Source organism: Xyrauchen texanus, chromosome 7 (genome assembly GCF_025860055.1).
Source record: "Xyrauchen texanus isolate HMW12.3.18 chromosome 7, RBS_HiC_50CHRs, whole genome shotgun sequence".
NCBI classification, from domain to species: Eukaryota; Metazoa; Chordata; class Actinopteri; order Cypriniformes; family Catostomidae; genus Xyrauchen; species Xyrauchen texanus.
Genome location: NC_068282.1, coordinates 4,338,541 through 4,354,840, shown reverse-complemented (window position 1 = coordinate 4,354,840; position 16,300 = coordinate 4,338,541). Strand labels below are relative to the sequence as shown.

General features: G+C 40.8%; 1 protein-coding gene across 1 annotated transcript in view; it reads left to right on the top strand.

Moving 5' to 3' along the window:
* The first annotated feature begins 2,196 nt into the window (after positions 1-2,196).
* LOC127647049 (ankyrin repeat and SAM domain-containing protein 1A-like) overlaps positions 2,197-16,300 on the top strand; it is a 47,903-nt gene continuing 33,799 nt past the window's right edge. Inside the window, exon 1 of the mRNA XM_052131117.1 lies at positions 2,197-2,257. Coding sequence (XP_051987077.1) covers positions 2,228-2,257 — 30 coding nt within the window. The 5' untranslated portion in view covers positions 2,197-2,227. The remainder of the gene's footprint in view (positions 2,258-16,300) is intronic.

Below are 16,300 nucleotides of genomic sequence, written 5' to 3'. Positions count from 1 at the left end.
GTGACATCACGCGCGACGTCAACGTGGTGCGGGGTGACGTCAGCTGTTGCTATTCGAGTTTCTGCAGTGAGTGTATCCTAATCCTTACACTTGTATGTACATCCCTTACAATGTACGGAGGTGGTATCCGATGATCATTCTCTGGTACTTTGGTGTTAAATGGTAGCCTACCGACCGTCATGGTAGATGTGCAAAAACCATACATACTTTCAGGCCCAGTTCCAGATCAAAATCTTAGCACTCTCAAGCACCCCATAGAACTAGGCCTGCATACTTTGGTTTGTCAATTTGTATGGTACTTTAATATACACTGATCAGCCACTACGTTAAAACCACTGACAGGTGAAGTGAATAACATGTATTATCTTGTTACTATGGCAACTGTCAAAGGGTGGGATATGTTAGGCAGCAAGTGACCAGTCAATTCTTGGATTTATTGTGTTGAAAGCATGAAAAATGGGCAAGTGTAAGGATCTGAGCGACTTTGACAAGGGCCAAATTGTGATGGCTAGATGACTGGGTCAGAGCATCTCCAAAACGACAGGTCTTGTGGGCTGTTCATGCTGTGGTTAGTAGTACCTACCAAATGTGGCCCAAGGAAGGACAACCGTTAAACCGGCGACAGGGCCATGGCCACTGGGAAGTTACTGTAACCTATGGAATGTGAAAATAAATGTACTCATTGTTTGACTTACTGTAAACATCTCTTCTGTAGTATGTCAGACTGTCCACTGGGAATTTACTACAACCTTTGGAATGTGAAATGGGGGGGGGGGGTTGGTATGAGCCAATATTTGCATATGCTATTCAGCATATCACGGCACCATTTTGTAGTCCATTCTGCATAACGCGGCAGCTAATTTTAGCTTATCGTGGCCCATTCAGCCCGTTTCACTGCCGACCCACCGGCCCGCTCAGTTCTCCCGATGGCATTCCGCTCCTGATCAGCCCAAAAGTACGTCAGACCACCTGCAAAATGCCCGGTATGCCAGATTACCAGTCCAGTCGTGAGGGTAAGTAATTCATGACAGAAATGTAATTTTTCTTTTTTGGGTGAACTATCAATTTAAGGTTATTATTAATTTTTATTAAAAAAATTATTAATAACCTTGAGTTTTTTTTTTTAAGGATTTAAATTTTATTTTTAATCTTATTATTAACCTTTAAATAATGATCCTTTTAAACCCTATTACTGTTATTTCAGACAGGGAGATAAAATAATGAACGAATTTAGATTTTTGGGTGAAATTTCACTTTAAGGATTGTATTTATTTATTTATTTATTTTTATTTATTTTATTTGGTTTCAAACCTAATTAAAAGCCTTTATAGTATTCTCCTTAAACCCACTTTTAATGTTACTTCAGGAAGTGATAGTAAAAAATGACATAATTTTTGTTTTTGGATGAAATATCCCTTTGAATTTAATTTAATAAATATATATAATTTTTTTTTAATTTAATTTAATTTTAATAATCTTTAAAGAATCCTCCATTGAATCCCTTTATTATTTTAGGCAGTATTTTGCACATTTTAAAGCATGCTTTCTGAACACAATCTGACCTAATTCACTAGTTTTAGGGCGGTTTTAAACTGCTTCTCAGTTAACAGCAAATAAATGGGACATGCACTGTACATCAGAGAGCATGGTAGTGAGTAAAACAGACAGGGAGGGAAGGGAAGGAAATGGTCTCTAAAATAACCATGTGAAGTTTCTTGGCAAGGGGAGGGCAAAGGAACACAAACTGTGGGTGGACCCCTGTGACAATGTAAGACTAGGCACCCTCACCCTACATCACGAGAGCTTTAAACAGTGGTTCAAACTGCTATAGATCAGGGCAAACAGTGACAATAAGTGTAAGATTAATTCCATGGATAATACAGGCTTACACTAACTGATACCAGGTGGACTAACTATCTGTTTGATTTGGTTTGCAGCAGAGACCAGACACCAGACAGAAACCCGGAGCACCAACCCAGGAATGTCCAATCCCACCACAGTTGCCCCATCGGGCCATCTCGACCAGGTTAAGAGTGATGCCAATTGCTCGCCTGAGCCATCAACCCAAGCTTGGACGAATACACCAGAGCATCTGAAGCAGGCGTTCAACCTCTTAAAATCAGAATGTGACCTGTTGGCCTCCCCATATTGTGATGAAGACTTCCCTCTTGGTGACCGAAGTGAATCCCTGTCCAACTATGCAGCTGAAGGGAAGGAAACGAAGCAGATGCCCTCGTTTGTCTCCGAATGGGACGAGGTAAAAACTGATGAACTAACAGGCCAGTGTACGATTTGTGTGAGGATTCTTGGGGGTGGGGGGTTTCTGAAACCTAAACTTCCTTTTCAATCCCAACACGAAACATCCTAGTTTCATCTCCAGTGCTGGTGTTTTATTTTATCATTTGTTTTAAAGAAAAAATAGGAACTCTTTTATTTTTCCAACACATTTCAGTTTAGTTTTATTGTAGTTTGACCTCAAAGCAGTGATGAACTTGGACTTTTCTGTTGGTGGTTAAATCTTTCACTAAGTTAAAGGTATAGTTTTAAACCATATGAATTTATTATGTGGAACACAAAAGGAAATATTAGGCAGTGTTAGTGTTAGTCATCATTCAGTTTCAATGAATGGAAAAAGATACATTGAAAGTGTATGGTAACTGAGGATGGCAGTCCCTAACATTCTGCCTAACATCTCCTTTGTATTCCATGGAAGAAAGAAATTCATATGGGTGTGGATCAACATGAGCAACAGTCATTCTAAATAAAAGTCTATTTCAGACGGTTACAAGCCCTTAATAAATAAATCCAAATATACAAAAAAAAAAATATAATAATAAAATCTGCACTGGTGAAATATCTACTTTAATATAATTTATAATAAATAAATATTTATATTCTATATTTATTTGTCCATCAGAATACCACACGGCTAGTTTTGAATTCATATCAATGGAAAAAAGTGATTTTTGTCAACCTAGTGGTGTAGATACAGCATCAACCAGCAGGAGCTAATGGAAAAGCTAGCCATCTTGCAGCTGCATGTTGCACACAAAACTAGCAAGGACTAGCAGAAAATCGTCATGTTACTGTTGTAACCTCCATTCCCTGATAGAGGGAATGAGACGTTGTGTCAATGTAGTGACACTAGGGGTCATACTTGGGAGTCCCAAACACCTCTGATATTTGAGAAAAGGCAGAAAGGTGGAATTGCATGCCACTCCCCTGGACATACGGATATAAAAGGAGCCGGCTTGCAACCACTCATTCAGGTTTGTGCAGAGGAGCAAAGACAGAGTCCCGGCCATTTCAGCAGGTAGTTCAGTGTTGTGGGTGGAGGGACACGTCTCGTTCCCTCCATCAGGGAACAGAGGTTACAACAGTAACCAAAACATTCCCTATCTGTCACTCACTCGACGTTGTGTCGATGTAGTGACACTAGGGGTCCCTATACAAAATGCCACAACCAGCTGAACTGCGTTAAGTGGATCAGCGGTGCAGGTGCAGGCAGACCACCGCATGCATAGTAACAAGTGCACCCGGCCCCATCGTAACCTTCCCAATGCCCCACATAAGTCGCATAGTCCCTCGTACCCCAAGGGGGGGACAAGACGTACTTAAAACGGGAACAGGCCGCACCAGCTGCTTCAACCTTTTCTCTTCTTTTTCTCACAAAAAATGAAAATACTCTTATCTGGGGCCAGATGTATTCGTGTCAGGGAAGGTGTTCTTTTTCCCCGGGGAGACCACATCCTGCCCAAAGGGGAGGTTAACATGTAGAGAATACGTTACCAACCAGGAAGTACCACACATGGTAAAAGCTCCCGTGGAAGGCCCTACCTGGAAGGGAGGAGCTTTACAAGCACAGCAACTGGTGGCAAAGCAGGGCTCTGCCCAAGGGAGTACTGGGCCTGGCATAAAATTCCTTCGCCAAATTCGCAAAATGCTTTCCCCTATCCTTAATACACAGAGAGAACTACAAGTTAGCCATTCGTAGGTTAATTTTCATAAAAACTGTGGACTTTGTGTTTCTGTGGCACTATAAAAATTCCTCTGTTTGCCTAGCCCGACACAACAGCAATCATTTAACCAATGGCTTGAGTTGGAGGCAGGACTATTTGTTTGTTCGATCAACAGCACACGTCCGGTGGCGCAGAAATTTCACACTTAGTGTGAACTGAATAAGCTGCATTGCAGATCAGACATTTTGCCAATATTCAAAAGTCAGGCTATGCGAAACAACTTTTGGAGTAACACAAAATCGTAGTGCTTTATTATTTAAAAGTAACGTTCCTTGCCACTTGTTTTGGGTGGAAATAAAAACTATAGCAGTACATAAGGTTTAAGAGAAAAGGAAGAACTTGACAGTGTCAGCGCCAGTGGCTGTATGCTGAACGCTTGGCTGGGCCCATCATTCCTTCTGCTGCTCTATGCTGGCCGCAGCACACGGGTCTAATTGAGCCTGAACTGTCACTCTGCATCTTATCAGTAAGCTTCCCAAGGGTCAGCCCACGCTGCATACACAACAGCTCCCCTCCCCGCATGTGAGAGCTTTAGACATAACCAGAATGAGTGCCACGGCTGCCTTCACACCTCTCTCAATGTTTAATCAGCAGTTTGTATTGATGTGATGTTTGATTTCGAAGCTAGTGTAAAAAAACATATTGCACATCGAAGCGCGTACTGGAGATTGATTCATTTTATGATAAATATGTGATCCATGAAATCTGAAGCTTCATTTGACTGAATGTTTATGTTCCTGGTTCAAAACATGCATAAATTCCAGCACAGGATTTATCCCAATGCACAGACAGAAATACATTTACTTGCCTATTAATAAACTGTTACTGCCCAGACAACAAGCACATTTATTTCCTAATCTACACATTCGAATAATCAGTTATACTATTAACTTAGTCTCATATATATATATATATATATATTAATGAATGATACATTGTTTTTATATTTATTATATGAAGCCCTTGAGTCTTATCTATTTTCTCGGTATATTTAAGAACAAAAAAATATGTGAATGGTAATATTGCATTGAAACTTCTGCACTATTCAGTGCTATTTTGTAGTGTTACTATTGTGAGTAGTACAATATGTTAACACCAAAAATGTAACAATAAGAAGTGTACTACGAGTGTACGGATGATGTATTTATTAAACCGAAAAAACTAAGTTATCATTTTTGGTGGTAAACAACATTATGCCACAAATGCTGTTGATTGAGCTTAACTTCTATTGAACACAGAACATTCCTTTAAAGGGTGTTGTGTGTAGCTAAAATTCCCTTACCCTTGGTAAAATTACTGTAAAGTAGGACCACAAGTGTCTTATATATATTTATATATATATATACAGTATATATATATAATACGCAAAAACTTATTGTGAGGAATACAAACTATTGCGAGGGAACGCAAAACTTATTGTGAGGAAACGCAAACTATTGCGAGGGAACGCAAAACTTATTGAGAGGGAACGCAATACTTATTGAGAGGGAACGCAAAACTTATTGAGAGGAATACAAACTATTGCGAGGGAATGCAAAAATTATTGAGAGGAATACAACTATTGCGAGGGAACGCAAAACTTATTGCGAGGAATACAAACTATTGCGAGGAAATGCAAAACTTATTGAGAGGAATACAAACTATTGCGAGGGAATGCAAAACTTTTTGAGAGGAATACAACTATTGCGAGGGAACGCAAAACTTATTGCGAGGAATACAAACTATTGCGAGGAAATGCAAAACTTATTGCGAGGAATACAAACTATTGCGAGGGAATGCAAAACTTATTGCGAGGAATACAAACTATTGCAAGGGAACGCAAAACTTATTGCGACGGAACACAAACTATTGCAAGGGAACGCAAAACTTATTGCGAGGAATACAAACTATTACGAGGGAACACAAACTATTGCGAGGGAATGCAAAACTTATTGCGAGGAATATAAACTATTGCAAGGGAACGCAAAACTTATTGCGAGGGAACACCAACTATTGCGAGGGAACGCAAAACTTATTGCGAGGAATACAAACTATTACAAGGGAACACAAACTATTGTGAGGGAATGCAAAACTTATTGCGAGGAATATAAACTATTGCAAGGGAACGCAAAACTTATTGCGAGGGAACACAAACTATTGCGAGGGAATGCAAAACTTATTGCGAGGAAACACAAACTATTGCGAGGCAAACAAACTATTGCGTGGGAGACGAACTATTGCGAGGCAAACAAACTATTGTGTGGGAAACAAACTATTGCGTGGGAAACAAACTATTGCGAGGCAAACAAACTATTGCGAGGCAAACAAACTATTCTGTGGGAAACAAACTATTCCGTGGGAAACAAACTATTACGAGGGAACACAAACTATTGCGAGGGAATGCAAAACGTATTGCGAGGAATACAAACTATTGCAAGGGAACACAAACTATTGCGAGGGAATGCAAAACATATTGTGAGGAATACAAACTATTGTAAGGGAACGCAAAACTTATTGCGAGGAAACACAAACTATTGAAAAGAGAACGCAAAACTTATTGCGAGGTATACAAACTATTGCGAGGGAATGCAAAACTTATTGCGAGGAAACACAAACTATTGAAAAGAGAACGCAAAACTTATTGCGAGGTATACAAACTATTGCGAGGGAACGCAAAACTTATTGCGAGGAATACAAACTATTGCGAGGCAAACAAACTATTGCGAGGCAAACAAACTATTGCATGGGAAACAAACTATTCCGTGGGAAACAAACTATTACGAGGGAACACAAAACTTATTGCGAGGGAACACAAACTGTTGCGAGGGAATGCAAAACTTATTGTGAGGTATACAAACTATTGCGAGGGAACGCAAAACTTATTGCGAGGAATACAAACTATTGCGAGGCAAACAAACTATTGCGTGGGAAACAAACTATTCCGTGGGAAACAAACTATTACGATGCAAACAAACTATTGCAAGGCAAACAAACTATTGCGTGGGAAACAAACTATTCCGTGGGAGACAAACTATTGCGAGGCAAACAAACTATTCCGTGGGAAACAAACTATTCCATGGGAAACAAACTATTACGAGGGAACACAAACTATTGCAAGGGAACGCAAAACTTATTGCGAGGAATACAAACTATTGCGAGGGAACGCAAAACTTATTGCGAGGAATACAAACTATTACGAGGGAACACAAACTATTGCGAGGGAACACCAACTATTGCGAGGGAACGCAAAACTTATTGCGAGGAATACAAACTATTGCAAGGGAACACAAACTATTGCGAGGAATACAAACTATTGCGAGGGAACGCAAAACTTATTGCGAGGAATACAAACTATTGCGAGGCAAACAAACTATTGCATGGGAAACAAACTATTCCGTGGAAAACAAACTATTGCGATGCAAACAAACTATTGCAAGGCAAACAAACTATTGCGTGGGAAACAAACTATTCCGTGGGAGACAAACTATTGCGAGGCAAACAAACTACTGTGTGGGAAACAAACTATTGCATGGGAAACAAACTATTGCGATGCAAACAAACTATTGCAAGGCAAACAAACTATTGCGTGGGAAACAAACTATTCCGTGGGAGACAAACTATTGCGAGGCAAACAAACTATTGTGTGGGAAACAAACTATTGCATGGGAAACAAACTATTGCGAGGCAAACAAACTATTCCGTGGGAAACAAACTATTCCATGGGAAACAAACTATTACGAGGGAACACAAACTATTGCAAGGGAACGCAAAACTTATTGCGAGGAATACAAACTATTATGAGGAACATAAAACTTATTGCGAGGAATACAAACTATTACGAGGGAACACAAACTATTGCGAGGGAACACCAACTATTGCGAGGGAACGCAAAACTTATTGCGAGGAATACAAACTATTGCAAGGGAACACAAACTATTGCGAGGAATACAAACTATTGCAAGGGAACGCAAAACTTATTGCGAGGGAACACAATCTATTGCGAGGGAATGCAAAACTTATTGCGAGGAAACACAAACTATTGTAAGGGAACGCAAAACTTATTGCGAGGGAACACAAACTATTGCGAGGGAATGCAAAACTGATTGCGAGGAAATACAAACTATTGTGAGGGTACGCAAAACTTATTGTGAGGAATACAAACTATTGCGAGGAAATGCAAAACTTATTGCGAGGAATACAAACTATTGCGAGGGAATGCAAAACTTATTGCGAGGAATACAAACTATTGCAAGGGAACGCAAAACTTATTGCGACGGAACACAAACTATTGCAAGGGAACGCAAAACTTATTGCGAGGAATACAAACTATTACGAGGGAACACAAACTATTGCGAGGGAATGCAAAACTTATTGCGAGGAATATAAAATATTGCAAGGGAACGCAAAACTTATTGCGAGGGAACACCAACTATTGCGAGGGAACGCAAAACTTATTGCGAGGAATACAAACTATTGCAAGGGAACACAAACTATTGCGAGGGAATGCAAAACTTATTGCGAGGAATACAAACTATTGCAAGGGAACGCAAAACTTATTGCGAGGGAACACAAACTATTGCGAGGGAATGCAAAACTTATTGCGAGGAATACAAACTATTGCGAGGCAAACAAACTATTGCGTGGGAGACGAACTATTGCGAGGCAAACAAACTATTGTGTGGGAAACAAACTATTGCGTGGGAAACAAACTATTGCGAGGCAAACAAACTATTCTGTGGGAAACAAACTATTCCGTGGGAAACAAACTATTACGAGGGAACACAAACTATTGCGAGGGAACGCAAAACGTATTGCGAGGAATACAAACTATTGGGAGGGAACACAAACTATTGCGAGGGAACACCAACTATTGCGAGGGAACGCAAAACTTATTGCGAGGAATACAAACTATTGCAAGGGAACACAAACTATTGCGAGGAATACAAACTATTGCAAGGGAACGCAAAACTTATTGCGAGGGAACACAATCTATTGCGAGGGAATGCAAAACTTATTGCGAGGAAACACAAACTATTGCAAGGGAACGTAAAACTTATTACGAGGAACACAAACTATTGCGAGGGAATGCAAAACTGATTACGAGGAAATACAAACTATTGTGAGGGTACATAAAACTTATTGTGAGGAATACAAACTATTACGAGGAAATGCAAAACTTATTGCGAGGAATACAAACTATTGCGAGGGAATGCAAAACTTATTGCGAGGAATACAAACTATTGCAAGGGAACGCAAAACTTATTGCGACGGAACACAAACTATTGCAAGGGAACGCAAAACTTATTGCGAGGAATACAAACTATTACGAGGGAACACAAACTATTGCGAGGGAATGCAAAACTTATTGCGAGGAATATAAAATATTGCAAGGAACATAAAACTTATTGCGAGGAACACCAACTATTATGAGGAACATAAAACTTATTACGAGGAATACAAACTATTGCAAGGGAACACAAACTATTACGAGGGAATGCAAAACTTATTACGAGGAATACAAACTATTGCAAGGAACGTAAAACTTATTGCGAGGAACACAAACTATTACGAGGGAATGCAAAACTTATTGCGAGGAATACAAACTATTGCGAGGCAAACAAACTATTGCGTGGGAGACGAACTATTGCGAGGCAAACAAACTATTGTGTGGGAAACAAACTATTGCGTGGGAAACAAACTATTGCGAGGCAAACAAACTATTCTGTGGGAAACAAACTATTCCGTGGGAAACAAACTATTACGAGGGAACACAAACTATTGCGAGGGAACGCAAAACGTATTGCGAGGAATACAAACTATTGGGAGGGAACACAAACTATTGCGAGGGAACACCAACTATTGCGAGGGAACGCAAAACTTATTGCGAGGAATACAAACTATTGCAAGGGAACACAAACTATTGCGAGGGAATGCAAAACTTATTGTGAGGAATACAAACTATTGTAAGGGAACGCAAAACTTGTTGCGAGGGAACACAAACTATTGCGAGGGAATGCAAAACTTATTGCGAGGAAACACAAACTATTGAAAAGAGAATGCAAAACTTATTGCGAGGTATACAAACTATTGCGAGGGAATGCAAAACTTATTGCGAGGAAACACAAACTATTGAAAAGAGAACGCAAAACTTATTGCGAGGTATACAAACTATTGCGAGGGAACGCAAAACTTATTGCGAGGAATACAAACTATTGCGAGGCAAACAAACTATTGCGAGGCAAACAAACTATTGCGTGGGAAACAAACTATTCCGTGGGAAACAAACTATTACGAGGGAACACAAAACTTATTGCGAGGGAACACAAACTGTTGCGAGGGAATGCAAAACTTATTGCGAGGTATACAAACTATTGCGAGGCAAACAAACTATTGCGTGGGAAACAAACTATTCCGTGGGAAACAAACTATTGCGATGCAAACAAACTATTGCAAGGCAAACAATCTATTGCGTGGGAAACAAACTATTCCGTGGGAGACAAACTATTGCGAGGCAAACAAACTATTGTGTGGGAAACAAACTATTGCATGGGAAACAAACTATTGCGAGGCAAACAAACTATTCCGTGGGAAACAAACTATTCCATGGGAAACAAACTATTACGAGGGAACACAAACTATTGCAAGGGAACGCAAAACTTATTGCGAGGAATACAAACTATTGCGAGGGAACGCAAAACTTATTGCGAGGAATACAAACTATTACGAGGGAACACAAACTATTGCGAGGGAACACCAACTATTGCGAGGGAACGCAAAACTTATTGCGAGGAATACAAACTATTGCAAGGGAACACAAACTATTGCGAGGGAACACAAACTATTGCGAGGGAATGCAAAACTTATTGCGAGGGAACACAAACTATTGCAAGGGAACGCAAAACTTATTGCGAGGAATATAAACTATTGCAAGGGAACGCAAAACTTATTGCGAGGGAACACAAACTATTGCGAGGGAATGCAAAACTTATTGCGAGGAAACACAAACTATTGCAAGGGAACGCAAAACTTATTGCGAGGGAACACAAACTATTGCGAGGGAATGCAAAACTGATTGCGAGGAAATACAAACTATTGTGAGGGTACGCAAAACTTATTGTGAAGAATACAAACTATTGCGAGGCAAACAAACTATTGCGTGGGAAACAAACTATTACGAGGGAACACAAAACTTATTGCGAGGGAACACAAACTATTGCGAGGGAATGCAAAACTTATTGCGAGGAATACAAACTATTGCGATGCAAACAAACTATTGCGTGGGAAACAAACTATTCCGTGGGAAACAAACTATTGCGTGGAAAACAAACTATTGCGAGGCAAACAAACTATTGCGTGGGAAATAAACTATTCCGTGGGAGACAAACTATTGCGAGGCAAACAAACTATTGTGTGGGAAACAAACTATTGTGTGGGAAACAAACTATTGTGAGGCAAACAAACTATTCCGTGGGAAACAAACTATTCCGTGGGAAACAAACTATTACGAGGGAACACAAACTATTGCGAGGGAACGCAAAACTTATTGCGAGGAATACAAACTATTGTGAGGGAACGCAAAATTTATTGCGAGGAATACAAACTATTACGAGGGAACACAAACTATTGCGAGGGAACGCAAAACTTATTGCTAGGAATACAAACTCTTGCGAGGGAACGCAAACTATTGCGAGGGAACGCAAAACTTATTGCGAGGAATATAAAGTATTGCAAGGGAACGCAAACTATTGCGAGGGAACGCAAAACTTATTGCGAGGAATACAAACTATTGCGAGGGAACACAAACTATTGCGAGGGAACGTAAAACTTATTGCGAGGAATACAAACTATTGCGAGGAATACAAACTATTGCGAGGGAACACAAACTATTGCGAGGGAATGCAAAACATATTGTGAGGAATACAAACTATTGCGAGGAATACAAACTATTGCGAGGGAACGCAAAACTTGCGTTCTCACTGTTGCTGTCCTTTTCTGCATATCATTGCCTCCTTCCACATGTCGAGGCACCTTCTCAAAAGTACTCATGCAATCAGATTTTTTATAATCAGATCTGTTTCATAATACAAATAATAATATATATCTATCACTATCTTTTAAAGGCAAATGTTAGGGGTGATCACATTTATACTCAAGGCTTTATAAAACATTAGCCTGTGGTGAGTCTCAGGGAGGGCATTGAATAATCAAATTATGGGATCTCAGAGCATTATTCAAACTGTACTCTAAACCACTTGAACTGCTCCAAAGTGAGTGGATTGTCCTGTTCCTAAATGTATAGTTCAACCAAAAATGAAAATTGAAATGTGCAATGTTGTTGCAAACCCATTTTCTATCTCTTGTGGAACATAAGGGTGTGGGGTGACATAATTTTCATTTTGGGTTAACTATAACTTTAAGAACATCTTGTTCTGCATTTGTCCTCTAATGGTACTTCCCATCATGTATAAATAAAATCTATAGGCCTAAGTGAGAGTAAGAGAGACTGAAAATGAGAGGAAGTGAGTTTGGAAAAATGACTGTCTGAAGGATGATCTGGTGCTACCGTTGACACACCAAAACAAAACATCCTCTAAGTCCGAGCAGAGCCCGAATGTGCAGTGAGACGGCGCCAACATGCTGGCACACACTCATACAGTATCCTGGTGGAAAACGGCTGTATCAGCATTTATGTATATGCCATTGGTCACGTTCCTCATACACATCAGTAACTTCTGAACTGACATTAAGGGAACAATTCACCCAAAAATGAATATTCTGTTAAATTTTACACACCATCATGCTGCTTCAAATCCGTAAGACTTTCTTTCTTTCGAAGAATACAAAAGATGTTCCGCAGAGTGTTTAGCCTCAGTTAACATTCTCTTTCATTGCATATTGTTTTTCATACAATGAAAATGGTGGAAAAAAAATAACACACAAAAATGACCTGTTTATTCCCATGTTATTTCTTTAAAGATACTATTCTGTGAAATCTTAAATACATAGCCCCTTTGATTGGGTTTTAGGTTGTATTATGTTGTATCTGTCTGGTAATAACATGACACTTGGATAAAGAGCCTAGTATCACACTGTTCATATTCATACTGTATACTATGATATTGAAATGGTATCACAGAATTGCCATCATGGTAGGCTGAAAAACCTTGGAATTGTCATGGCTTTACTATGGTACATTTTTACGGTAATACCACGCTACTTTGATGTACAGTAAAAATATTGTTTCATTAACGTTTCCAAAAAATACCATTTTATTGCCATCTCAATAGTATACAAAAATGTGGAATATTTTTATGATAATCCTATAGTACTTTTTTGTTAGGGTTGGCTTTTACAATGTTTTTTTTCTACTAGCCATTCATAATATATTGTGCTTCATATGAATTTTGAAGGAGTTGGAAATATATTATATCTAGTTGTGACAGGGCAGAGGCGGGCCACTAATCAGGCTAATCAACTCCCCCAGAGAGGGATGAAGGCTGACTGGAGACTGCAGTGGGACAGAGAGAGAGATTTACGGACAGCTGTCCGACATCTTTGTGTGTTTGTCTTTTTGTTTAAGTTTATCATTAAAATACTATTTATATTGTCAAGTCGGTTCTTGCCTCCTCCTTTCCAATGAACTATATTACACTTGTGCCGAAATCCGGGAAGGAGGAGGGATGCGACGTAGTAGAGTCTTTGCCAATACCATCCACCCCAACGGAACAGCTGCGGCCATCTGCCGGAGGACGGACGAGCCCGGCTACCTGAGAGCGGACGAATGGCAGCCAACCGCGAAGGGAGAAGGTACTCCTAACCGACCGCCTGCAGCAGTCAGGGCTGCTGCCAGGGGCGGAGGAGACCCCTATCAGCCGCTGAAACGTGGCAGGGTATGAGACCGCTGACCACGAGTGGGGAGGGTCTCCTGGCTGACTGCCAGGAGCGGGAGAACCGCTGCCAGGGGCGATGGATACCCCTTCTGTTTCCCGAGAATGCGGCGGGGTGTTCCGTCCACCAGGGGCCGGAAGACTGCCTCCCATCTGTCCGGGGAGGCACGGCTGTCATTCATTGGAGGTTGGAGGAGTGGCCGAGGACCAAGCTGCGGCGTATCAGAGAACCTGTGAGTAAGTGTTTTCTCTCTCTCTCTCTCTCTCTCTCTCTCTCTCTCTCTCTCTCTCTCTCTCTCTCTCTCTTTCTTTCTCTTTCTCTCTCTCTCCTCTCTCTCTCCAACTGCTGCTCCGTGTTGGCATTTCCCTCTCGATATTACACTATATTACACTAGTCTTTAAAAAAGTACCATGGTATTTTGTTTTTGGACCAAGGTAACACCAACATGAAATTTGTTCTACCATATAAATACAATGGTATATGAAAGGAACATACTTATTAAGTATTGAATGAGTATATGGTGCTTCTCTGAATATATATATATTTATATATATGCATTCACAGAGATGAGTCAAAACATTATGACCACCTGCCTAATATGCTGTTGGTCCTCCCCGAGCCACCAAAACAGCACTGACCCACCATGAGTCATGAACATTAGCAGCACATCCTTCAAATCCTGTAAGTTGCATGGTGCAGCTGCCGTGGATCGGACTTGTTGGTCCAGCCCATCCCACAGATCCTCAATTGGATTGAGATCTGGGGAATTTGGAGACCAAGGCAATACCTTGAACTTTTCATCATGTTCCTCAAACCATTTCCGAACAATTTGTGCAATGTGGCAGAGCATATTATCGAGGTGAAAGATGATTACCATCAGGGTACACCATTGCCATGAAGGGGTGTACTTGGTCTGCAACAATGTTTAGGTAGGTGGCACGTGCCAAATTACATCCACATGAATGGCTGGACCCAGGGTTTCCTTGCAGAAGATTGCCCAGAGCATCATATTGCCTCCACTGTCTTGTCGTTTTCCCACAGTGCATCCTGGAGCCATCACTTTCCAAGGTATAAGGCGCACTCGTACACGGCTGTCCACATGATGTAAAATCAATGGGACTCATTGGACCAGCCAGCCTTCTTCCACTGCTCCATGATCCCGTTCCGACGCTCGCGTGCACATTGTAGGCACTTTCGCCGGTATACAAGGGCCTTCGTGGGCACTCTGACTGGTCTGCATCTACGCAGCCCCATATGCTGCAGGGTATGTGTGTTGTGACACATTCCTCTCGTAGCATCATTACAATTTTCTGTGACTTGTGCCACAGTAGATCTTCTGTCGGTTCGGACCAGATGGGATAGCCTTTGTTGCCCTCGCACATCGATGTGCCTTGGGCGCCCAACACCCTGTACCACGTTGTTAGATCGTGATTTGTCCCTCCACGGACCAATGTTGGTAGGTACTCACCACTGCTGACTGGGAGCACCCCAGAAGTCTTACCATTTTAGAGAACAATTTGGCCCTTGTCAAAATCATTCAGGTCTTTACTCCTGCCCATTTCTCCTGCATTCAACATGCTAACTATGGGAACTGATTGTTCGCTTACAATCTAATCTACCCAGACCTTGACATGTGACCTTGTTAGGAGATGATCTAAGTTATTCGCTTCACCCATGAGTGGTCATGATGTTTTAGCTCATCATTGTATACACCGATCAGCCACAACATTAAAATCACCAGCCTAATATTATGTAGGTTCCCCTCGTGCCACCAAAACAGCGCTAACCCGCATCACAGAATAGCATTCTGAGATGATATTCTTCTCACCACAATTGTACAGAGTGGTTATCTGAGTTACCGTAGACTTTGTCAGTTCGAACCAAGTGTGCCGCACAACCCCTCAAAAGTGAAGCCAAAACGTCTTGATCGCCCCCCGGTGACTGGTCCTAGTATAGGTCATAAACCCCGCCTCCCCATGTTATTCAACGGGACGTGAGACCAACTAAACAATTAAATTACACTTCACATATCTTTTTTCCAAAGAGAGTTTCTGTCATTTACTGTAGTTTCTATCACGTTGATGTAATTTCAAGTGTTTATTTTCAAAATAAGTTTGTTTTTAGTTAGTTATTTGATGCTATAAAAACAGTGCTGTGACATCATGATTGACAGCTGTGATTGACAGGTTATCTGAGCGAAGTAGTCACTAACTACCAACTAACTTTTTTTCGGGATCTTCGGAGGACTGAGGAGATTGGAGCTTTAAATGTAATATCTAAATTTCTATAATTAATAATTTCACACCGTCATAAGTGAAAAGTCAAAAGTGCAGGGGCGTGTGCTTGCGATTGATTCAGCGAGAGTGAGGGCGGGGCCTTGATTTCGCGGCTTTACTTCCTGCTCACTACTGCGC